Source organism: Diceros bicornis, chromosome 35 (genome assembly GCF_020826845.1).
Source record: "Diceros bicornis minor isolate mBicDic1 chromosome 35, mDicBic1.mat.cur, whole genome shotgun sequence".
Classification (NCBI taxonomy): domain Eukaryota; kingdom Metazoa; phylum Chordata; class Mammalia; order Perissodactyla; family Rhinocerotidae; genus Diceros; species Diceros bicornis.
Window position 1 is genome coordinate 16,718,821 of NC_080774.1, and position 22,965 is coordinate 16,741,785.

At 50.8% G+C, this 22,965-nt stretch overlaps 1 protein-coding gene across 1 annotated transcript in view; it reads right to left on the reverse strand.

Moving 5' to 3' along the window:
* Nucleotides 1-22,965, reverse strand: part of GCN1 (GCN1 activator of EIF2AK4) — a 57,329-nt gene that overhangs the window by 19,014 nt on the left and 15,350 nt on the right. The window contains exons 12-37 of the mRNA XM_058531549.1: nt 22,770-22,820; nt 22,320-22,418; nt 21,928-22,101; nt 19,718-19,870; nt 18,472-18,564; nt 17,302-17,377; nt 16,984-17,143; nt 15,984-16,173; nt 15,766-15,890; nt 14,781-14,959; nt 14,385-14,478; nt 12,796-12,909; nt 12,477-12,675; nt 11,411-11,566; nt 10,752-10,933; nt 8,950-9,030; nt 8,452-8,595; nt 7,356-7,483; nt 6,997-7,186; nt 6,718-6,788; nt 5,908-6,073; nt 5,358-5,552; nt 4,056-4,302; nt 3,472-3,593; nt 3,003-3,117; nt 2,040-2,219 (exon numbers count right to left, since the gene is read on the reverse strand). Coding sequence (XP_058387532.1) covers nt 2,040-2,219; nt 3,003-3,117; nt 3,472-3,593; nt 4,056-4,302; nt 5,358-5,552; nt 5,908-6,073; nt 6,718-6,788; nt 6,997-7,186; nt 7,356-7,483; nt 8,452-8,595; nt 8,950-9,030; nt 10,752-10,933; nt 11,411-11,566; nt 12,477-12,675; nt 12,796-12,909; nt 14,385-14,478; nt 14,781-14,959; nt 15,766-15,890; nt 15,984-16,173; nt 16,984-17,143; nt 17,302-17,377; nt 18,472-18,564; nt 19,718-19,870; nt 21,928-22,101; nt 22,320-22,418; nt 22,770-22,820 — 3,684 coding nt within the window. The remainder of the gene's footprint in view (nt 1-2,039; nt 2,220-3,002; nt 3,118-3,471; nt 3,594-4,055; nt 4,303-5,357; nt 5,553-5,907; nt 6,074-6,717; nt 6,789-6,996; nt 7,187-7,355; nt 7,484-8,451; nt 8,596-8,949; nt 9,031-10,751; nt 10,934-11,410; nt 11,567-12,476; nt 12,676-12,795; nt 12,910-14,384; nt 14,479-14,780; nt 14,960-15,765; nt 15,891-15,983; nt 16,174-16,983; nt 17,144-17,301; nt 17,378-18,471; nt 18,565-19,717; nt 19,871-21,927; nt 22,102-22,319; nt 22,419-22,769; nt 22,821-22,965) is intronic.

Here is a 22,965-nt window from a genome sequence, read left to right on the forward strand (position 1 = left end):
GATGAATGGATAAAAAAAATGTGATCTATACATACAATGGAATATTATTCAGACATAAAAAGGAATGCAGTACTGACACATGCTACAATGTGGATGAACCTTAAAAACATAAAGTTAAGTGCAAGAAGCTAGACACAAAAAGCCACATGTATGATTCCTTTTACATGAAGCGTTCAGAATAGGCAAAACCACAGACAGAAAACAGATTAGTGATTGTCAGAGACTAGAGGTAGGGGATGAAATAAAGAGTGAATGCTAATGGGTATGGTGTTTCTTTTTGGGATGATGAAAATGCCCTGGAACTAGACAGTAGTGATGCTTACATAATTTTGTGAATATACTAAAAAACACAAAATTGTACGTTTTTTAAAAGTGAATTTTGTATTATGCAAATTATTTCTCAATTAAAGCAAAAAAGACCTAAGCTGGATTCCCAAAATGAAGGCACTTCCACTCATTTGATAGAAATGAGACTGTTCTGGGGGCTGGCCTGGTGGCATAGCGGTTAAGTGCACATGCTCCACTTCAGTGGCCTGGAGTTCTCAGGTTCGGATCCCAGGCATGCACCGATGCACCACTTATCAAGCCATGCTGCTGCGGCGTCCCATATAAAGTAGAGGAAGATGGGCACAGATGTTAGCCCAGGGCCCATCTTCCTCAGCAAAAAGAGGAGGATTGAAGCCGGCCCGGTGGCGCAAGCGGTTAAGTGCACACGCTCCACCGCTGCGGCAGCCCGGGGTTCGCCGGCTCGGATCCCAGCCGCGCACCGACGCACCGCTTGGCAAGCCATGCTGTGGCGGCGTACCATATAAAGTGGAGGAAGATGGGCACGGATGTTAGCCCAGGGCAAGTCTTCCTCAGGCAAAAAAAAAAGAGGAGGATTGGCAAATGCTAGCACAGGGCTGATCTCCTCACACACACACACAAAAAAAGGAGGAGGATTGGCAACCGATGTTAGCTCAGGGCTAATCTTCCTCAAGAAAGAAAGAAAGAAGAAGGAAGGAAGGAAGGAGGAAGGAGGGAGGGAGGAAGGGAGGAAGGGAAGAAGGAAGGAAAGAAGGAAGGGAGGAAGGAAGGAAGGAAGGAAGGAGACTGTTCCGGGCCTTAGAAATGCCCAGGGCTGCTGGACATCGTAGAAAGAAAAAAAAACAAAAAAATCCAAGTATATCCATTCATCCCTTGAAAAACAAAAACAAACAAAAATCCCATCATTTTCTGAATGAAACAAAGTCTAGTAACACTCTGGCTGAACTCCACTGAGTGGGCAAGGATGCTTCACGTTAAAGCTTAAAATTTAACAAGTGATGTGCTAGTCAAGGTGGCTGCTGGGCTTTGTTTCTAGAAATCAACCTCTTCCCATGACTCAAGAAAGAACCATACTAAAGAGGACAGTTAAGGGGAATAATCTTTCCCTCACCTCCCCCTACCACAGGTCTCCTGGAATGAGACAGAAAGTAAGTTCCCAAAGAACCTAACACTTCGGGTGATGCTGATGTGGCCCAGAGCTTGTCATTCAGTTCTCTTGACCACAGGGCTCAGCTTAGTGCATGGGGCTCTCTCAGAGTCAAGCTGCTTCTGAGCCAGTAACTCAGTTTCCCTATCTGTGCAATGACAACTGCTCCAGACCAGTGGGAGAACAGATTGCTTCCACCTACTTTCCACTAATTATTCTAGGAAAAGCGCTTCCCAGAATTTAAAGATTTTATTTATTTATTTCTTCCCCCAAAGCCCCAGTAGATAGTTGTATGTCATAGCTGCACATCCTTCTAGTTGCTGTATGTGGGACGCGGCCTCAGCATGGCCGGAGAAGCGGTGCATTGGTGCACGCCTGGGATCCGAACCCGGGCCGCCAGCAGCAGGGCGCGCGCACTTAACCACTAAGCCACGGGGCCGGCCCAGCTTCCCAGAATTTAGAGGATATTTCAATGTGAACATCTGTCCTCAGAGGGCAAAGATCTTTGCTGAATGGGTGCATGCCTCGTGCAGTATCAGGGACGGGAGGAGAAGCCAGGGACAGTGCCCTTGTGGGAGAGGCATACCCAGGATCTCCGGGTTCCTGATGACGGAGCCGATTTGCCTGAGCGCCTGCTGTCCGGCCTTCTGTACTTTGACATGGGAGTCGGTGAGCACCTCTGTAAGCTTGGGCACGATGTTGGGCAGGCAGGACGACAGCTGCTTGGGAGCACAGTACGCCATTGCCCCAAGCAACTCCACCGATCCTGCAGACGGTAGACACACGCCCAGCATGGAATCACTGAGCAGAGGCTGGCGAGTCGCCTGGGCTGCCTGACCAGGCAAGTGACAACCAGCCTGCTCCTCCGCAGACTGTGCTCAAGTGGTCCCTGGGAAGAGGGCAGAGGGGACTGGCTCCAGCAGAGCGAGCAAAATGCTCCTGAGGTCTGCACAGCCATGGGATCCCGGGTGAGGGGCAAGGCAGCAGTGGGGAAAGAGGTGAGACCAGGATGGGGAAGATCTGGATTAGTCTTGGTGGTGATCCAAGGCAAATTCACTCAATTTCTCTGGCCTCAGTTTCCTCATCCACAAATGAAGAAACTGATTTAGATCTGTGATTTTTCAAACTGTAGGGCAAAGCCTGAAGGACTGAGGGGGAGGCCAAGTGGGAGGACCCCAGACCTCAACCCTGCCCAAACTAGAACAACTCTGCTTGTATCTGTATTAGGATCCCAGATAAGATTATATTTTTTTAAAAGGGGGTTAATGGGGGAAAAAAACCTTTAAAATCACAGAACTAGCCACAGACTAGCTTTAAAACTCTGGGATTTGGGGACTTAAGGCTGTGGCTCCTGTCAGAGGTCTGTTCTTTGTGTGAAAGCACACAAATTATTGAAGGATTGCGCTCCCTAATGGCTCAGAGAGTCTTGGCCTTATCCCTGGGCTGGGAAGCACAAACACAGGATAAGAGCTGTGGCTACCTGGATCCCTGCAAGGACAGTTTTCAGAAAAGGAAGTTGCGACAGAGACAAGGAAGGAAGCAGCCTTACCGGCTTTGGTCCTCCAGGATTCCTCCTCCAGGGCAGCCAGTAAGGAGGGAAGCACCAACTTCACCCCATGAGCACTCAGGTTGCTCATCACAGCCTTGGCACAGTCATCTGCAGCCTCAAGGGAGGATAAAAGACGTTCAGGGGCCTCCGTGCCCAAGCAAGGGTCAAGGCCTGATGCCAGACTGAGTGTTCCCCTGGTGACCAACATTTACTGGGAGTCCACTGTGTCAGACCCTGTACCGGGGCCTTCAGATACAGCTGAGAAGGAGAGATATGGTTTCTGACGTCACAGAGCTTCAATACTTTACTGGGAACCAGAGGACTCTGTCCCAGTAACCAGTGCCCAAGGTGCAGGCAGAAGGGGTTCTACCGGTGGGGTCTTACACCACCTGAGACTCCCAGTCAAGTCTCACACCCAGGGGCTGGCCCCCAGCTGCCGGCAGATCTCACGTGCAGCCTCAGGACTTACCTCACGCACATACTGGTTCCCATCCCCGAAGCAGAGCAGCAGATGGGGCAGCACATGAACCACGTATGGCTCAAAGAGCTTCCCCAGCATGGTGCAGAGCATCTCGAAGGCAAAGAGGGCTCCTGGGGGAGGAGAAGGCGGGACAGCTGGCAACAGAATGTCCTCTAGGGACAGCCACAGGACTACTTCCCTGCCACCTCCTCACCATCTGGAAACACTCAGGCAGCTCTGGGACTAAAGTGGCTGCCCCATGAAGGAGCAGCACCCTCTGCCTAAGCTTGAGAAGCCCCAGAGCAGGGATGTGGCTGAGTGGAAAGGAGGAGAGAACAGGGGAACATCCATCACTTCTTGGCACTAACAGCTAGAAAGACAAAATCTCTCTCAGCTAAAGGTGAGAAATCTCTCTCTTAGCTTAGGCCACACCAACAAGGACCAGATGGAACGGGCCACACACAACTGCCCCCTCTGCAGCACACACACAAACAGCAGCCCTTCAGTGGGGAAGGAAAGACCAGATTCCTTCCTCTGGCAGCTGTGGGGACCAACTTCCCATACAGGGCAGCACCGAGCTCAGAGACACTCACCCTCTCGCCGGCGAAAGTTCTTCTTATCCTGGATGGCATCGGTCAGAGCTGCCATCATTTCCTGCTGCTTTAGCGAGAGGATGCCCAGGCCCTTTACCAGGCCTGCCAGCCCATACGCAGCCCCTTTGCGCTCTGCGTACTTGTCTGACTCCAGTAGCTGCTGCATCAGCCTCTGGATCATCCCTCCTGCGTCCTCTTTGATGGCTGGCACAAGGGGCGGCAAGCAGCTGGCCACAGATTCCTGGACCTATGGGAGAGGCCCAGCACGTCAGTGTCGCAGCTCAACCACAGCCGGTTCCTGGTGGCTGACACAGTCCTATGTGGCACCTCACCACTAGATGTCCCCAAGACCCAGCTCATCCCCTGCCTGTCAACAGGCAACTACACAGGGCATTGGAGAAGCAAACAGTTTACACGCTCATGTATGACATGAGCTCCATCGGGGTGCATACTACTTCTGTTAGAGACGAGAGCATTAGTCATATATGGTGCTATTTCTGATCTAAAGGGGGAACCTAGGCCTAGATGGGTGGGGGAAAACTCCAGGAAGACTACACTCACTCACAGAGAAAGATCCAGAGGGAAGCACACTACTGTGCCTCCTTAAAAACAGACCAACCTCCCAGTTTTCAAACTTGTCAAAGTCACAGGGAAATGGAGCTGGGCCTTACAGGGCCAGGCCCAAATTGAGTGGCACCACAAGACGCTGTCAATCCCGCCTTCCAGCCACAGCTCATTAAGCCCAACCCAACAGCAGCAGAGTGTCACGCTGCCAGGAGCCCGGGCAGGACCCTTTGCAGGTTGGGTTTTCTGACCACTTGTTTGACCATAATTTTGTAAACCTGCACTTGATGAGGACACTCTGGGTGGTCCAAAATGCAAGTCACAGATAATACATTCAAAAAAGATTTTAAAAAATTCCTGCACTATGGCCTGGAGGCCGCATTAAAAGGCCCTTGAAACATATAACAAATACAAAGAGAGGGTCAGGGGAAGTTAGACACAGAGGGAGTCTTTTTTTTTTTTTTTTATACGTTTGTATCCTCAGTGCCAGGTTTATACTAAGTGCAAAAAAAGGCTGTTAGTAAATGAGTAGAAAAAATAAAAATATCTAGGAGGTCTATTAGAACAAAACAACATAATTCCCTCTCCAGGGGTGTTCTTGACTATAAACCAGGCTGTTCCCTGAGAGAGGGGCTGACTCCTCGCAGAGAACTGGGCCTTCTGGACCCTGACACCCAACTCAGTCCTAGCATCCCACTGCCTATCCACAGTCGGGGCCCCAGGCCAGGCGGCAGGTACCTGCTGGGAGGGGGTGGAGAGGGCGGCGATGAGCTTGGCAACAATAGGCTTCACTTTGGGGTCACTCTTGTCCAGGTGCTTGGCCAGAGAGCCCATCAGGACCACCACGCTCTGCCGCACAGCATCGTAGCTGGCATCGTTGGGCGCGTTCTTTAAGAACTCCTCGAACACCGGCAGCAGCGAGTTGACGTTCTCCTGGAAAGCCAACCACACAGAGAGCCTCACGTCAACCCTATAGGCTGCGTCTGGGAATGATGGCCTCTGCCCCAAGGACCAAGCTTAAGTCTGGCTCTGGGACAGGCATCCTGACTAGCCAGCCAGCAATGCCAGTGGGTTTCCCAGTTTTCTGGCAGGACTACAAAAGACTTATTAGAATTTAACACCCTTTTGGGGTCTTTTTGGCTCAAAAGAAATACAAATAGAACTTTCATAGGGGCCAGTGCCCTGCCAGGATTTCTGGCACTCAGCCTCCCTGTGTTACCACTGCTCGGCCCGCCTCCTGCTTGGCCCAGTCTTCTCCCCACCCCCTCAGCTGGCTGAAACCTTTTACCTTCCCGTGGATGTTGAGAGTCGCGAGGGCTGCATCTAACATGCACTTCCGGACATCTGGGTTTCGGTCGTTGAGGGCATCAGGGACAAAAAACTGAAAGAGTGGCTTCACCTGAGAGCTGTCCAAACACTGGGAGAGCTTGTTTAGGGCCAGAGCCAGGCCACACCTGGGAAGGAAGCGGGGGGCGTGTCAGGGGGGCGAGGGCCAGCCAGGGGCCTCCTCTGCTGGTGGGGTCTCTCCTGCTGTGTCACAAGGAGAGGGGGCTGGCCAGCAGCATACACCACTTTGGGGGGGCAGAGCACAGCATGGCACCCACTGTCCAGTGCTTACCCAATGTTCTGCCAATGGTCTGCAACAGCCCACTTGTCAAATAGAGACCTGCCACCTGCCCGGAGTTTACCTCCTACAGGATGACCTTGGGCAGGAAGCCAGCTCTGCCTCTATTTCCCCACATTTGAGTGCAATGTCTACCCCTCTACCTCCAGGGCAGGCTGCAGGAGGAGGAGAGCTAAAGGAACCCAGAAGTGGATACATTCTATGATGACAAACTGCTGTGTTCTTTTCAGCTACAGAGCAGTAAGAAGGGCCCCAGGGATCTCTGAGGAAACAGAGGCCCAGAGGCCCAAGGTCAAACGGCTAGCACAGGAGAAGCCAGCACTTGAACTCAGGTCTCTCTGACTCAGAGGGAGGTCTTGCCCTTTCCCTCCATTGTCCCATTACTCCACGCTGCCTCCTCACAGCACCCAGCCCAGCCAACCTGCTACATCTCAGAAAGCTCTGAGTGGAACAAGATTGCAAAAGCCATTATACCTGGCTTCCCACTGATCTGGAGGAGACTCTGAGATAACTCGTCCCAAAGCATCCAGCACTGGGGGCGGCCGCTGCAACAAGACAGGTTGATAAATGCACTACAGTGCTCTCTCCAGCCAAGCTGGGCAAGCCAGCGACCTGGTGTGAGGCGAGAGACCAGTCACAGCCACCTTGAGCCAGTGACCTCCAAGACTCCTGTCTGGAGCGGGTCGGAGGCTGAACAGAGTCCAACCCACCCTTACACCACCCAGACCACATCAGGGTGCACAGGCTACTCACATAGAGCTTCTCCTGGTAAATCTCCATGAGCCTGCCCATAACCTCCGCTGCCTGTCGCTGATAACGTGCCACCGCTTGGGACAGGGCTTCAGCCCCGGCCTGCCTCACAGCTGCCTCGTGATAGATGACATCGTCAATCAGCAAGGAGCAGAGGTCTGGCTGCAGATCCAGGCCCATTGTCGACCAGAGACTATAACAGACCAAAGGCGGGGGCTGGGCACACAAGGATCTCCAGCGCCCGTCCCGCCAAACCAGACCACCTGGCCCTTCTCTTGCTGTAGGCTGAGCACGCTGGGTCCAGTTATTTCATAAGGGGAAACACAACGGAGCAGGAAAAACAACCTTCTAATGGCTCTTACCTCTCAGCCAGCTTCCGGATCTCCTCCTCCTTGTCAAACTTGACCACCCAGAGCCTCCGCAGAAGGTTCAGGCCATTCTTCTCATCAGTGTCAGGCGCTGGCAATACCATGTAGAGTTCCATCAGCCCCTGAGACGGTGTGGGATTGGACCGTGTGAGACATGACTTTTCAGATGAGCCCCTGACTTGCCTCCCCACCTCCCTCCAGGGCTGTACTGTCCAAGACGTAGCCACCAGCCACACGTGGGTCTTCAAAGTTAAATCAACTAAAATTAGCTATACGTTCCTCAGCCACACCAGCCACATTTCAATTGCTCAAAAGCCACAGGTTGGCTTAGCAGCTACTGTACTGGACAGCATAGATACAAAATATTTCCATCACTGCAGAAAGTTCCATTGGTCAGGGCTGGTCTAGGGAATGTTATAAGTCAGCTCAACTCACTAGCTGCTCAGTCTCTTCAGCTTTTCTTTCATGAAATGCTGGTGGTGTGGTGGTAGAATATTTTTCAATGTAAAATTTAAAAATGCAACTCTAACTAAGCAAGACAGATAAAACCTCAGAAGAAGGGCATTTCCTTTGTTTTAAGAAAAATTTACCACATTGCCATCATTTTTCAGATTTTACCAAGGACCAGTGAAAGCTCTGTCAGAGATCAACAGCAGGAGGCTGCAGACTGGCATTTGGGAAACACTGCCTCATATTCTAAGGAGGTCCTTTAGTTTGTAGTCCAAAAGCACCAAGAAAAGGCAAATACAAGGTAGTAGGTTAAAGAAATGAACTAATTCTGTGAGTTATGTCTGTCTATAATAAAGTACCAAGATCCACATTCCATTTTAGAAATTAGGTGACATCTTCAGAGAGGTGAAGAAAAAAATACTGATACATCATGACAAATGCTTCATTTTGCTGATTCCTAGAATGACCCTGACCCACACTGTGTGAGCTCTTCTCTTTGCCTCCAGGACACACTAGTGCAGATGTGAGGCATCTCCCATTAGATCTGATGGGACATTTGAGAGAATGGCCCTCATGCAGCTCAAATACTTGCACTGAGTGACAAGGGACACCATGGTGGCCCCGAGGAGTGGGCACGTACCCGGAGCGCAGTGTCCCGCACGCTAGCACACGGGGACTGCAAGGCAGAGAGCAGCACATCCACCTCCTCCTGCTCTGCGAAGGCACAGCCATCCTTGCCACTGCTGCTGGCACACAGGGTGGTCAGGGTGTCTGAAGCCAGAACCTAAGGAGGACATCGATCCGCTGGGCTCAGTTCAGCAAATTATCTACTACTGTGGGGCCAGGCAGGGGGCCAAGTGATGCGCTGAGGGGCTCAGAGAGGGATCTGAACTGAGAACATCCACCCCACAGCCCTACTAGGGCTGAGACCCCAGCTCCAGGCCAACGCCAGTGACAGGACCCAGGCAAAGCCCCTCACTAGCTGAGAACAGTCAGGCTGGCTCTCAAAAGCAGCCCTTCTGCCCAAGTCCAAAACTCAGGGCCAAGAGAGAGAACTAGGACTCAACCCCAAGTGCCGGGACCTGAAGTCGAGGTCAACAACTAAGTCACAGCAATAGCCAACTGAAAACCAGATCACCTGTAGGCGGGGAGAGCCCGTCCCGATCACCCAAGTCAGAAGGCGCAGCATGGCCACGCGAGGCAGCAGCTCCGGGCCATTCTAGGAGAGGACAGCAGACAGTCAGGGTGAGGCTCTGGGGAAGGTCTGTAGCCAAGTTTGGCAGCACAGGAAGCAGCATCCTCTCACACACAGGGGAACACTCTGGGTTATATGGCCAAGTCCACTGTAGAAAGCCCATCAGGTTTACAACTAAATCCACAGGAGCCAACCCCAGTCAACCATGATCCTCAGGGACTCAAAATAAATGAATTCTGAAACTCGCTTGAAATTCATACAATATGAAATACAGACGGCTCCTAAACACACGATGAGATACTTATGTAACGTTACAAGTAAGTAAACAACACAAAATAAAATGAGATACCATCCTTTCACCCATCGTTGGCAAGATTAACAACATCTGAGGTTGGGGCCGGCCCCGTGGCTTAGCGGTTACGTGCACGCGCTCCGCTGCTGGCGGCCCGGGTTCGGATCCCGGGCGCGCACTGACACACCGCTTCTCCGGCCATGCTGAGGCCGCGTCCCACATACAGCAACTAAAAGGATGTGCAGCTATGACATACAACTATCTACTGGGGCTTTGGGGGAAAAAAATAAATAAATAAAATTATTAAAAAAAAAAACAACAATATCTGAGGTTGCATTCAGTTTGGAAAAAAGGGAACTCTTGATGAGGACATAGCTCAGAACATGCCACATAACCTAGCAACTCCACACCCAAGCATCTGTCATATGGAAATGCTCACACAGGTGTGCAAGGGGCATATACGTACAAGGGGGCACACCACTGCACTGTTCCAAACGGAGAAAAATTAGAAACAACCTTAAAATATCCATCAACAAGTAAAGACTTAACTAAGACATGGTGTACCCATTGCACAGAATCCCACACAGCCTGTAAAATCAATAAAGTAGATCCATATGCACTGACATGGGAAAAGACCCAGAGTATATATCATATGAAAAAGGCAGTACAATCTATTTTTGCTTTACTGTGTGTGGGCGTGTGAGTTTTGCATGTGCTTGCTGAAAAATAGGTCCACAAGGGTATACACCCAACTATCAGCAACAGTTACTTCTGGGGAGTGGCATTTCTGTTTTGTTTCTGTACTGTTGGAATTTTTAAAAATATGCATGTATTACTTTGACAAATTTTTTTTTTTTTTGTGAGGAAGATCAGCCCTGACCTAACATCCATGCCAATCCTCCTCTTTTTGCTGAGGAAGACTGGCCCTGGGCTAACAGCTGTGCCTATCTTCCTCCACTTTATATGGGACGCCGCCACAACATGGCCTGACAAGTGGTGCATCGGTGCGCACCCGGGATCCGAACCCGGGCCACCAGCAGCGGAGTGCACGCACTTAACCGCTATGCCACGGGGTCAGCCCCTACTTTGGCAAATTTTTAGAACACAACCTATTAAAAAGAAAACCCCTCAATGAATAAGGTCCAATCTCATAATTCTAAGTCACAGGAAGAATGATCAGTACTGTCTTCTGAGTTAGAAGCAAAACAAACACAGTAAATTGATACGAAATCCTTCAATTTCTTCAGGATTTTCAGAAACTATCAGACACAGGAGACCTGTAAGTTTCTTTGAGGCCTTGACAGCTGCATTGAAGAGAACATTTGGGTTCTCCTCACCAAGAGCTGCTGCTGTAGGTAGAAACACACACTCCACTGCCCCACCAGAAGCGTCAAAAGCTCCTGCCTCCCCAACCCCACTCAAGCCAAGGGGAGAGCTGAGTTCCCCTGCCAACCTCGTCCACACGCCCAGGCGGGTTGCTGGGTGAGGCCCTCAGCTGGGCGTGCACAGTGAGGATCTGAAGAATCTGGGCCATGCGCTCCTCCTCCTCCTCACTGTGGTGGGGCATCTCGGTCAGCACCATCTTCAGAAACGGGAAGACTAAGGAGAAGGCTGGCGCGGACAGGGGCGCGGCATCTATGAGAACAAGAAGCAGACATGATCCTGCAGGCAAGGCAGGGTACTCGGCGCTGCTGCCTCAGTTTCTGTCCTTAGAGAGAGTGGGCAGGCGGGAAGCCTGGAGGCCCTTTCTGACACCCAGAAGCACATGTTATGACGACAGGGGCGACAGCTGGTAGCCCCGTTCTAAAGCCAATCCTGCTCTTACCCCAAACACTGCCCAGTTCCAGAATATGAGTTAAAACAGACAAGTGCATTCCAGTGACAAGAAGCAAACCCTCAGTGGGGGTCACAGCAACTCCCAGAATGCCAGGATTGGACTCAGAAAACCTCCATCTAGTCCAACCCCCGTTTTTTCGATGAGGAAATGAAGGCCAGAGAGGGAAGAGAGCTGCCCAAGGCCACAGCCTCAGGAAGCCCTGGGGGACGTCATAGCTCATGCATTTCCCCCACCACTCAAATTGCCTCGGGCCCTTTGTCTGCCCTGTCCTTTACCTGGCTCACCCTTGCCCACCCTGCTGGTGATGGTGTGGCTGTGCAGCAGGGTCACCGCCCTCTTCACGGCCACCGACAGCTCTTCTTGGCACCATGACTTATCGAGGGCACACTCTGGCTTCAGCAGGCGCAGAGTCACATGGCTCACCAAAGTGCCTGTGTAAAAGAGAAGGGACACAGCAGGGGATGACCCAGGCAAAGATGCAGAATCTGGCCTGGGCGCAAACCAGGGACCCAGGGCAGAGATGCCACATCCCTCTGACTTAACAGTAGTCAATTCTGCTGTGCCAAAACATCCTCAACCTCACTTCTCATTTCGTCTCTGTGACAGTGCTGAAGGGTAGGCAGGCAGGGAGCTGTCCTGACATTAAGAAATTAAAAGTACGCTGAGAAGAGGCATGAACCACCCACGGGTTATTCAGCCAAGAGTAAAGCTCTATCCATATGGCACTCCCATCTTCCATGTAACAGCCCGGCCAGCCAGGTAACGCCTCCGGCAGGTTCTATATGTACCAACTGACTTTTCCACTCAGGACAGTTCCCAGATTCCACCCTCAGCATGGGAACATACCCTTTAGGTGAGGAAGTCTGCTTAAGGTCGTTAAACAACCCACAAAGTGAGGCCACCATAATTCCCAGTCACTCTACCTAGTCTCTGTTTCTGCACAGCCAAAAGAAAGCTAATGGTCACAGAGACCTCTGATCACCGACAAGTGGGTGCTCAGGAGCTCTGGGCTGTGCTGACTGGCCATGTGGCACTAAACCTTCCCCACTGCCACTGAATTTCTGACCTCTTAGTTTTAAAACTGCTACAGAAAGATCATACTGACTAGTCTAAACCTTGGTCCTCAGAGTGACAGCACAGCAGACATAAAATGGGAGAGAGGAGGAGGCGCTATGGCCTTCCTAAGGATACGCAGCTTGAGGTTCCCAAGGCTGCTTCCACGCGGAACAAAAGTCAGTAGCCTCGATCACTGTGCACCTCCCCACAAGCACTCAGGGGCATCGCCTGCCCACCTCCCGACCTGCCCCGGGCCATGCCCACAGCCAGCGAACAAGGACTAACCCAAAGCCTTGAGCCGAGGGGGCATGACACAGACAGCCAAGGACAGGAAAGGGTTCTTGATCCTGGGAGCGGCCAGCGGAGATTTCAGCAAGGGCAGGAAAGAGTCGACCAAAACAGGGAAGTACTGGGTGAGGCCGGATGGGTTCTTGGCCAGAATGGTGTCCAGCAGTCCTAGTGCCGCCTCCAGCTCACTATCCAGCTGCAAGCAGAGTCACCCCAGGAGGCAGGTCAGCGGGGCCCCACTCCAGGACGGCGAGGAGCGGGCCTGGGCCGCCCAGCACTCTCACGGCACGAGTGTGTGGTGGTGGCAGCCACTTACCTCCTGCAGCCGCCTGCGGATCTGCGCCTCCTTGTCCAGCTGCGCCTGCAGCATCTCCTTCTGCTTGCTGGTCAGCTGCACCTCCTCTTTTATGCCCTTCTTCTTCTTTATCTCCTGAAGGGAACGAGAAAAGCAATTCCATCTCCAGGGAACAGACCTCCCTCCCTCCACAGAGGAGGGCAAGCTCGGTTCCACAGTCAGCACCAGGCCAGCCCTAAGACTGTGACCTGGGCCCCCAAACCTGCCAAGGGGCCCTCCCCACCTCCCACAAAGTCCACAGCCACCTGGTTTCTACAGGACGGAGAGAGCAGTAGAGAAGAGATTTCTTACTGGATTCTCTACTGACAAACACGAGGAAGGCCTTTTATATGTTACAGAAATGAAAAGTCCCTCAGTGTGCTGAAAAGGGTATTCTGGTAGCCACACGGCTTCAGAATCAAAACTTCAGCCTCCCTGCCTGCCCAGGCCCTCCCTACAGAAGCTCTCTCCCAGTATAAACCAAAGCCCGGAAAAGGCCGAGAAAGGACTCATTCATTCAACAAGTATTTGCTGAGCACCTGCATTGTGCCAGGCACTGTTCTAGACGCTGGGGACACCATGGGGAACAAGACCAAGTCTCAGCCCTCATGGAGCTCACAATTTAGTGGGCAAAGACAACAATGAACAGGTAAACAGACACATAAATAAGATGACTTCAGATCATAACAAATGTAATGAAAGGAATAAATATGATGCATAGTAACTGGGAAGAGGGGCGGAGTTTACTTTGGATGGTGGGGGAGGGTGGTCACCTCTCTAAGAAGGGAACATGGAGACACGTGAAAGACGAGAGATGGGAAAGACAAGAAGAACCCAGTCTGGGGGCCGGCCCGGTGGCATAGCAGTTAAGTGTGTGCACTCTGCTGCGGTGGCCTGGGGTTCGGAGGTTTGGATCCCAGGCGTGCACCAATGCACCACTTGTCAAGCCATGCTGTGGCGGTGTTCCATATAAAAAAGTATAGGAACATGGGCACGGAGGTTAGCCCAGGGCCAATCTTCCTCAGCAAAAAGAGGAGGATTGACAACAGATGTTAGCTCAGGGCTGATCTTCCTCACAAAAAAAAAAAGGAAGAACCCAGTCTGATAAAGACCAAGGGAAGAACAAAGGCTCTAAGACAGGAAAGAGCCCTGTGTGTTCTGCTCCTGTTGGAACCAGTTCTGTTACAAGCTGAACACAGCAATCGAACCACGATTCCTCAGAGGCTACACTGTGCCAGGCCCTGTGCCTGCAGTCAAGAGTCAAGATGGGTCCCAGCCTTCCAGGAGCTGGGGGGACAGGCATGGAATCAGGCAACACCACTTAGTGGAGGAATGTATGAACTGCTGCCAGCACCCAACAAAGAAATTTGTTTTCCTTGAGCTGGGGGTGGAGAAAGCTACCGAGAAAGGCTAAATAAAGAGTGTGGAGGACCTAGGGGGCTGCGGGGGATCAGAGGAGTGTGCCATGGTCTCAGGATGACCCAAGGGAACAGCATATGTGCAGCAGGAAAAGTCCCCAGCCTGAGGCCACCAAGCTCAGCAGCGCGTGTGCAATGCTTCCGTGTACTCACCTCCTTCAGCTCCAGCTCGATGATCTGCTCCTTGAAGGAATAAGCTTTGTTCTCTCGCTTCATGTTGGCCTTTTTTATGCTGTCCTGCTGGGCACTGAAACACCAGAGTTGGTGATCAGCCGGCTTCAAAACAGCCACCAGGCCCTTCAGCCTCCCACTAGCCATAAAACCCCAGCTAGCTTTTAAGTAGTAGGCACCAGGAAAGTGCTAGATACTCAACATGCTCTTGTATCCTGGGACTAAGCACGTGCCTGGAACAGAGCAGGTACTTGTCCAATGAATGGATAGGTTGTTTCATTTGTTCCTCACAACGACCCTACAAAGGAGGCGTTGTCTCCATCTTACAGGCAAGAAAACTAAGGCTTGGGGCAACTGAGCCCACAAGTGGCATCTCACCTCTGGATGATGGATTTGTCATATAGCTCCCCGGCAGGAGTCTGCATGATGGCAAACTCCTCCCGCGTCACCTGGCGCAGCGCGGGGTTTTGCACGGAGGCAGTAATGGTGCTGATGAGCTGCGGGAGGACCCGGTCTGGGGATAGGATGGAGAGGGAGCCCATGGCGTTCATGGAAGACTGCCAGACAAACACAGACATGGTCAGTGTGCTCCAAGGCTAGCAGTGGAGAGGGGTCCTGCCACGCCTGAATGCCCCTAGCAATTGGCTCCCCTTCTTGCCACTGCCTCTTCTTTCTGAGCACTGCCCACCAGAGCGGACAGCTGTGGCATGTACCTGCCTTCTCAATAAGCATTTACCCCTTTGTCTAGAATAGCAGCCTGATTTGGGGGACACACTCCTCCCCAACTCTCAATCTCTGTGGTTCAGGTGAAGCTGTCCCCACCCTTTCCAGAGGTGGGCACGTGGTCCAGACCAGAAGGATAGGCTCAGAGATGAGCACAGGACCCAAGTCATGTCAACCAGGAACAGTGAGACCCCATGCCAGATGAAATGATTGGAAAACACAAGTTCTTTCCACTGGAGCTGATGAGGGGGGATCAGCTGTAAGCCTGGAACTCTAGCAGCTAGCCTGCTACCAGAAAGGGGAAGACTGTCTGAGAAAGGAGCCCACATGGTGGAAAGCAGAGATAAGATAGGTGGATGAGACAGACAGATGGACAGAGAACAAGAGAGACACTACCCACAACGTCCTGAGGACAACATCTGAGTCCCTGCAGCCAGCATCACCTGGAGCCAGTCATATCTTGAGACTTAGCAGTTAGATGAGGCAGCAAGTCGCCTTTTGTGCTCAAACCAGCTTGCATTTTCTGTCAGTTGCAACCCAAGGGTCTAAGCCCACATTTCATCATACTTTCACCTGTTTCTTTGAATCCTCCCTTCCCACACTCTGACCTGAGGCCAGAACTAGCTCATGTAACAATCACCTGGTTCAAGGGACTCTGTGTAGTGATCCTGGGAATGATCTGATCCAGGTGCCTGGTGATGAAGGCTTCAGGATCAATCTTCATCCTAGCGAGAAGTGCTGGCCAGAGTCCAGACTGCACTGCCACTGAAGCAGAGGGGAGCTCTTTGAGGCTTTCTGCCCAGCCTGCTCTTAAGACAGAGTCCCCCAACCCCTTGCACACCCACTCCAACCACAGACCTAAAGATGGGTGGTGGGAGATGATCAGCATCTCCTGGGCCAGCTGTTCGGTGTTGATGATGTCACCCTCCAGCCCAGGCACCCCGGAGATGACACACAGAGCCTCCTGCAGGACCCGTGGAGGCACATAGGCCTTGCCCGCCTCAGTCACCTCCCCAGCATCAGTCACCAGAGCCTCTAAGGGCAGCACCTGCGTGGAGACAACACATGCGCCCCCACTGCTCAGAGCCCTGTGCAGGCCTGGCCCGCATGGACACAGCTGCCTCTTATTCATGTTCTTCTCAGGGGCCCCGCTGGAGTGGAAACCGATACCCAGCTCCCTGCATTGGGACTCGCAGGCTGTAAGATGTGCCTGTAAGGAGGAAGCACCTGTGACTTCGCACCTAAAAAGCCCATAGGGGAAAAGAAGGCAAGAGAAACCGGTCCAGGAGACCCAGCCGAAGACCACTGGTCTGTCACTGGCCCACATCCCTCGAGCAGGACTAGGGAGGGAGGGAAGCAGGGAAATGGAGCACAAAGAGCACTGAAACATAAACAGGACCCAGGTCATTAGAGTCTACTCCCAGTTCCACCACCCACTGGCCGGGAGACCCTGCGCAAGTCATTTCAGCTGCTGGAACCCTGGACAATTCATATAAAATAAGGGTAGTAGGCCTGTCAGCCTTTTAAAGGCATTGTGAAAAAGCAAAAGGGAGAAGGGGTAGAAAATGCTTTAAAAGTCATAAAGTGCTTTAAAAACAAAGTGTTATTCCATTACTCAGGGATAAAAAGGTTGCACTACATGTCAAGGCATGGGAAGAAAGAAAAGGGTCTATGAAAAGGAAAAGGAATTATACGAAACAAGATGTTACTGGAGCTCAAGGGGAGAGAAGATTCTGGCATCACACAGAGTGTGAGTGAGCAAGAAGAGCCCAAGAGCGGCCCAGCCAACACCCCATGGCACAAGCAGGGTCAGGAAGCAGGTCTGAGATCCCCAGTTCTGGAGCCCAGATGCCCTCACCTTGTGAGAACTGAGGACAGTCTTCAGCTCCTCCAGGAGTCCGTACGCCAACTTAAAGCCCCCGAGAGACGACAGCAGCTTCTTAACTGTCTGCTGGGCCTGCTTGCGCACGTGCCAGGTGCGACTCAGGAGCACCGCCACCAGAGCCCGGTGGTACTGCCTGTAAGCAGGGACAGACCGTCCTGGGGGAAGGCCAGGTGCAGGGCTCTCCACAGTCAGCCCTCCCACCCCCCCACACACACACACCACCCGTTCTCAGGATCCTGACAGGGTTTGCCTCATTTGGCCCAAGAGCAAAGGTAAGCGAGCCTCACGTACTGCACTTTGGTGCCTGTGAGTCTCTGAGGGTGGTCGAGGAAAAGTCTCTCTGTCAGATGCAACACGGTGCACAGGGCTAGGAGTAGAGAGAAACAGCAGACGTGTTTTTAAAATAGAGAACATATCCAGAAAGAACTGGAGAAAATCGGAAAATGAACACCAAAATGTAAATGTGATTATCACTAGATGTGAAATTACAGCTCATTTGAAGTTCCTTCTCTTGGCTAACTATACACACATGTATTTTGAAATAAGGAAAAGTATTCACTTTCTTTTAATTAATTAAAAATTACTACGCAGTTCTAAAAAAGAACGAAGACACTCATTATATACTGACGCGGAATGATTCCCAACTGCAGACAGCACAACGTGTATCGCAGGCACGCTACTGTTTGCGTAAAAAAGGTAGAGAACTAACACATAAAGATATTTGCTGGTATAAATATAAAACATCAAGGATACACAAGAAGCTGGTAAAATTGGTTCTCCACGGCCAGGGACAGTGGGTGGCCAGAGATCAAAGCAAGGGTATAATTTTCAGTGTAGACTCTCTTGGATCTTTTATTTTTGAATTATGTGAATGTATTTTCTACACAAAAAACCAGCTAGGTTTTTTTTAAAAAATCAGAAAGTGACTAACAGTTGTAGATCATTAATAGGATGTTGTGATTTGTGAGTCAAAAAGACTTTTCAAATCACCAATTAGCAGCAGACACTCCTAAGGCAACCTAGAATTTTAAACATACATTTAAAGATCAACTGTTCCTTCTCTGCCAGGAAAGAAACCAGTAGTTTTTGTGTCTCCTGGCAGGGGAGTGGAGCCAGCCACACTCCACCAGAGCTTCTCAGCTGCCTCTTAATAAAAGAAAACCTCCGAGACAGCACCAATTACCCAATCAGCTATAATTACACCTAATATCACAGCTCCACAACCATTAGTGCTCTGTCTCCACAAATCTCCCACTTCCCCTCATTTCCCTAGCCTTATACACGCCCCGCAGGAATAAATTCATTCCCATGACAGTCAGGCTGTGGGCCAGATCACCCTGGTTCAGGTTTTTGCAAAGCTGACTGATCAAGACAACAGGTAACTGGGGAAGGGTCCCCCCGAAGACCTGGCAGAGAGACTCAGCCCCGACCTCGGGCTCAACTAAGGGGAGAGTAACTCACCATCCTCTGAAGCCATGAGCAGGAATTTCTCAGAAGTGAAAATCTGCTTCTTCTCATCCACAATCAGTTGCCAGAAATTGCTCAGTTTGGCCTCTGCAAGAATCGAAAGATTACTCTGCAACACAGCTCACCATGTCCACCAGGGCTGGTCCCCTCAACCCGAAGCTGTGAGGCTGGCTTTGCTGCCAGACCCTCTGATACAGCAGGCAGGGGTGATCTGCCAGCAGGGATGGGTCATTCCTACGCCCTCTGCCCACCCCCATTCTGAGACCTAACCATCCTTCTAGTATCATCGCCTATACGAAAACCTTCGGTGGTTCTCTGCTGTCTCTGAGATGGCAGGCGAGCTGCCTCCCATCTGAAATTCCCTAGTCCAGGTGCCAGGCTAAAATACTTGAGGTTCACACCAGGTGCTTTCCCTGCCATTCTCTGACTGGGGCTGGTTTGAACTCACACTGGGCCATTCCCTTCCAGATAGTGAAATCCTTCCTAGCCTTCAGGACCCTAGTTCAAATGCTCCCTCTGTCATGAAGCCTTTCCTGACATCCAGCCAGTGTCCCAGCATATACAGAGATGGCACACAACAGGAAAGGAGCTGGACTCCATTTCTAACCACAGGAATAAGTTCAGGTATGTCTGCATGCAGAGTATGAGGTGGACTAAAGAAAGCATGAACACCACGTAGCCACAAAAAAGAATGAGAAAGCTCTTTTTGTTGTACTGATTTGGAATCTTTCCCAAGTTATGTTCAGTATATAACATGGCCTATATAGTACATTACCCAGCATGTTTGGACGAAGATGCACTGACTATCCCTGGACATGAAACTGGTAATACTGCCCGGGGAGGGGAACTAAGTGGCTGGAAGACAGGCTGGCTAAGGGGAAGCTTTTCACGTTATATCTTTTTGTACCTTTTGAATTCTGTACTCTATAACTGTGTAACCAATTTTAAAAAACATCCCATTACTAAACCCATGTCAGTCTGGGCATTACCTACAGGCCCTGGTCCCAGAGCACTGGAGCAACAGGATGATGGAGGACAGTGACAGGGTCCCCTGACTGCATTCCCATTGCTCAGTGCGACCTGAGGCTCATCCCTGCAGATGACAAGCAGCCCTGTGGCTGACCCAATGCAGTAAGTGGCCAAGTTGAACCTGTAAAATTCTAAACATCAAGACACTCCTCCCAAGGACTCTGAAAGAGGCTCCTGTCTGCTACCAGCCCAGACATCTCTGGACTCTTACCAGCCTGTGAATCAGCCACCGAAAGCTTCAAGAGCAGCAAGGCTGCAGCGACTCCTTCGGTGACTATGGGAACCTGAGTGCTTTGGGAGGCTGCCTTCTCCACTGTCTGGACGAGCAAGGGCAGTAAGTCCAGGGCCTGCAACAGTGTGTCACCTGTGGAGAAAGGGCCAGAACCTTACAGAAGGCCTTGATCCTCAGGGATAACAAGATTACTCAAGAAAGGAGTTACCCACCCAGGTCTGAACTGGCTGACTAAAACCCTTCAGTTACCTTGTCAAATATCTCAAAGAAGTGGAATTAGAATCTGAGGCTTGGGCCGGCCCCATGGCTTAGCGGTTAAGTGCGCGCGCTCCGCTACTAGCGGCCCGGGTTCGGATCCCAGGCACGCGCCAACGCACGGCTTCTCCGGCCGCGTCCCACATACAGCAACTAGAAGGATGTGCAGCTATGACATACAACTATCTACTGGGGCTTTGGGGGAAAAATAAATAAATTAAAAAAAAAAAAAAATTTAGAATCTGAGGCTTAAATCAAATTCTACAGCCATAAAGTTAGAGCTAGAAGGATCCTTACTAACCCAATAGTCCAGCTATTCATTTTTATGGATAAGGAAACAGACCAAGAGAGGTTAAATGAGTTGCCCAAGACCACACAGCTGGTTGAGGGAGAACCAGGGCCAACCTCGAGCCTACCAATTACTATCTGGGGTTCTTCCCCCATTCCAGATGACCTCCGGACCCAAATTTCAAAACCAGAACCAATCTGCTGACCCATGAACTACAAAACCCATTTAAAAAAAAAAATGCAGAAACCTATTAAAACTATAGCTAAACCCATGTTTTCTTAACTACTGAACTGGCATATCAGAAGATTTCACAATGAAACCAGTTTTTCTTTTGGATGATGTCATGGATTTGAATTCAAGAAATGTTTTTTTTTTTTTTCCTGAGGAAGATCAGCCCTCAGCTAACATCTGCCAATCTTTCTCTTTTTGCTGAGGAAGACTGGCCCTGGGCTAACATCGATGCCCATCTTCCTCCACTTTATACGAGATGCCGCCACAGCATGGGTTGACAAGCAGTGCATCAGGGCACGCCCGGGATCTGAACCAGCGAACCCCAGGCCACCATAGCAGAGCGCGTGCACTTAACCGCTTGCGCCACCGGGCTGGCCCCTAGAAATGTTTATTTTAAAAGTTTATTTTATATCATGTTTATTTTAAAGGCATCAAGTAGAATTAGCTCAAGTTGCAGAGACTGGGTTAAACCAAGTCTCAACTATCTAGAACTCAATTTAAAATCAAGGTTGATCAACGCAGCAAAACTGCAAACTGATATATGAATACAGGAACCATACAGAATGGTGTCCCCTCTCTAAAGGCAGCTGTGGCATCTCCTAGACATTTCTTTAAACACAGCCATCAAAAGTTTAAACTTTTTTGGGGCCAGCCCGGTGGCACAGCAGTTAAGTGTGAGTGCTCTGCTTCGGCGGCCCAGGGTTCACAGGTTCAGATCCCGGGTGCGCACCGACGCACCACTTGTCAAGCCATGCTGTGGCGGCGTCCGATAGAAAGTAAAGGAAGATGGACACAGATATTAGCCCAGGAGCCAATCTTCCTGGGCAAAAAGAGGAAGATTGGCATCAGATGTTAGCTCAGGACTGATGTTCCTCCCAAAAAAAAAAAAAAAAAGTTTAAACGTTTTTTTTAAAGAAATACAAGCCTATTTTGGAGGTGGAAATCAATGTTAGAGATTTGCACCTTGGAGATCAAGCTCCTATACAGATTTGAAAGTTTCCCCTAGCTCTGCCCGGGAAGAGGTGGATGCCGATGTCCAAATGACAGTAGGTTTGCTGGCACTGAACCGAGGGCAGTGGTTGTTTTTAACAGGTCCAGCACAAAGTTTATATGAAGTTAGCCCTTTTAAATCTGTCCTATCAGAATCGTTTCTCCATGATCTCAGGTAATGTAGCAGCAGGTTCTGGTTCCGGGTGCTCTCTGAATAAGCTTTCTACTTTGAAGTTCTGACGAGGGGGAGAAGGCAGAATTTGCTGTGAAGTTGGACACTGATTCTGGGCTTTATGGATGACTAAGCCCAACGCTCCCAGAGACTCAGGAGAAAATGATGCAAAATAAGCTAAACCAAAAGAGAAAGCCCAGAATGGTGATCATGCCCTGAAGACTCGGTCACCTCCGCGGGGGAGGCTCTCACCTCGGAAGCAGGCCAACATGCACTGCAGGTAGGCGTGCCTCACTGCAGAGGTGGAGGTTTTAAGGCTGAAGGCTTTCTTGAACCACTCAGTGAGCTTCTTGGGCACTTCCGTGGTGAACCGGTTACACCAAAGAGCCAGGACAGAGACAGCGTGCACCAAGGTGACTTCGTGAACTAAGACAAGAAGCAGAAGTCCAGTCAGTTGACTTCTTAGATGCGCGTCAAATCCCTGCCAGCAGCGCACGAAAGCAACCAGGAGTATGAGAGAGAGGAAGCAGCAATGCTTCGGGGGGAGGTGTGCCTTCAGAAGGGGTTCATGGGAGGCTCTGACTATGAAAACCAGGGTCAAGGATGGGTCTAGATGGCATTCTCACCATGCTGCACACAATTACCTTCTTGCTGGAGGAATGGGATGAACAGCTCTGCTACGGTCCCATTCAGGACTTGACTGGAAGGCCCAGATACCACGTGATGACTGACACTCCCAATCCCTGGAAAGCAGGGGATCCCCTGCTCAGCCCCTCATCAGCATAAAACCACCAACACGTTGAGTCTTCCCGCCACTGCCCACCTCCCCAGCAGCCATGCCTCTCCTCTGGCCATCACTGACCTCCCTCTACCCCTCCTCCAAAAGTCCTGCCTCCTACAGAAGCCAGGCCTCCCGCCAGACTTGAACAGGTCCTGCTTGCCAAGCAGGCAGGCAGCAGAGTCCTGGGAGCCAGGCTGGGATGTCCAAGATTGGCAGAGGAGTCAAGATCCAAAGAAGGACTCGCCTTACCTAACAGTTAACGTTACACCTCATCTACTACCACACTTCCCACTACCGTGGAGAAATTCTGTACCTGAGAGGACGCTGATCTTCTGGGCTACAATAGTTAGTTTTCCCTCTGAGCCTGAGAGGAGAGACAGCAGAGATACAAAATTCACATCTGCCACCTTCCCAAGGGGGTGAATAATGTGGTCATGTGTGTGACATCAAGATATAGCTTCTGATTCCATAAATAGCCTTTCTGTTGAGAAGCTGGGTCTAAAACAACA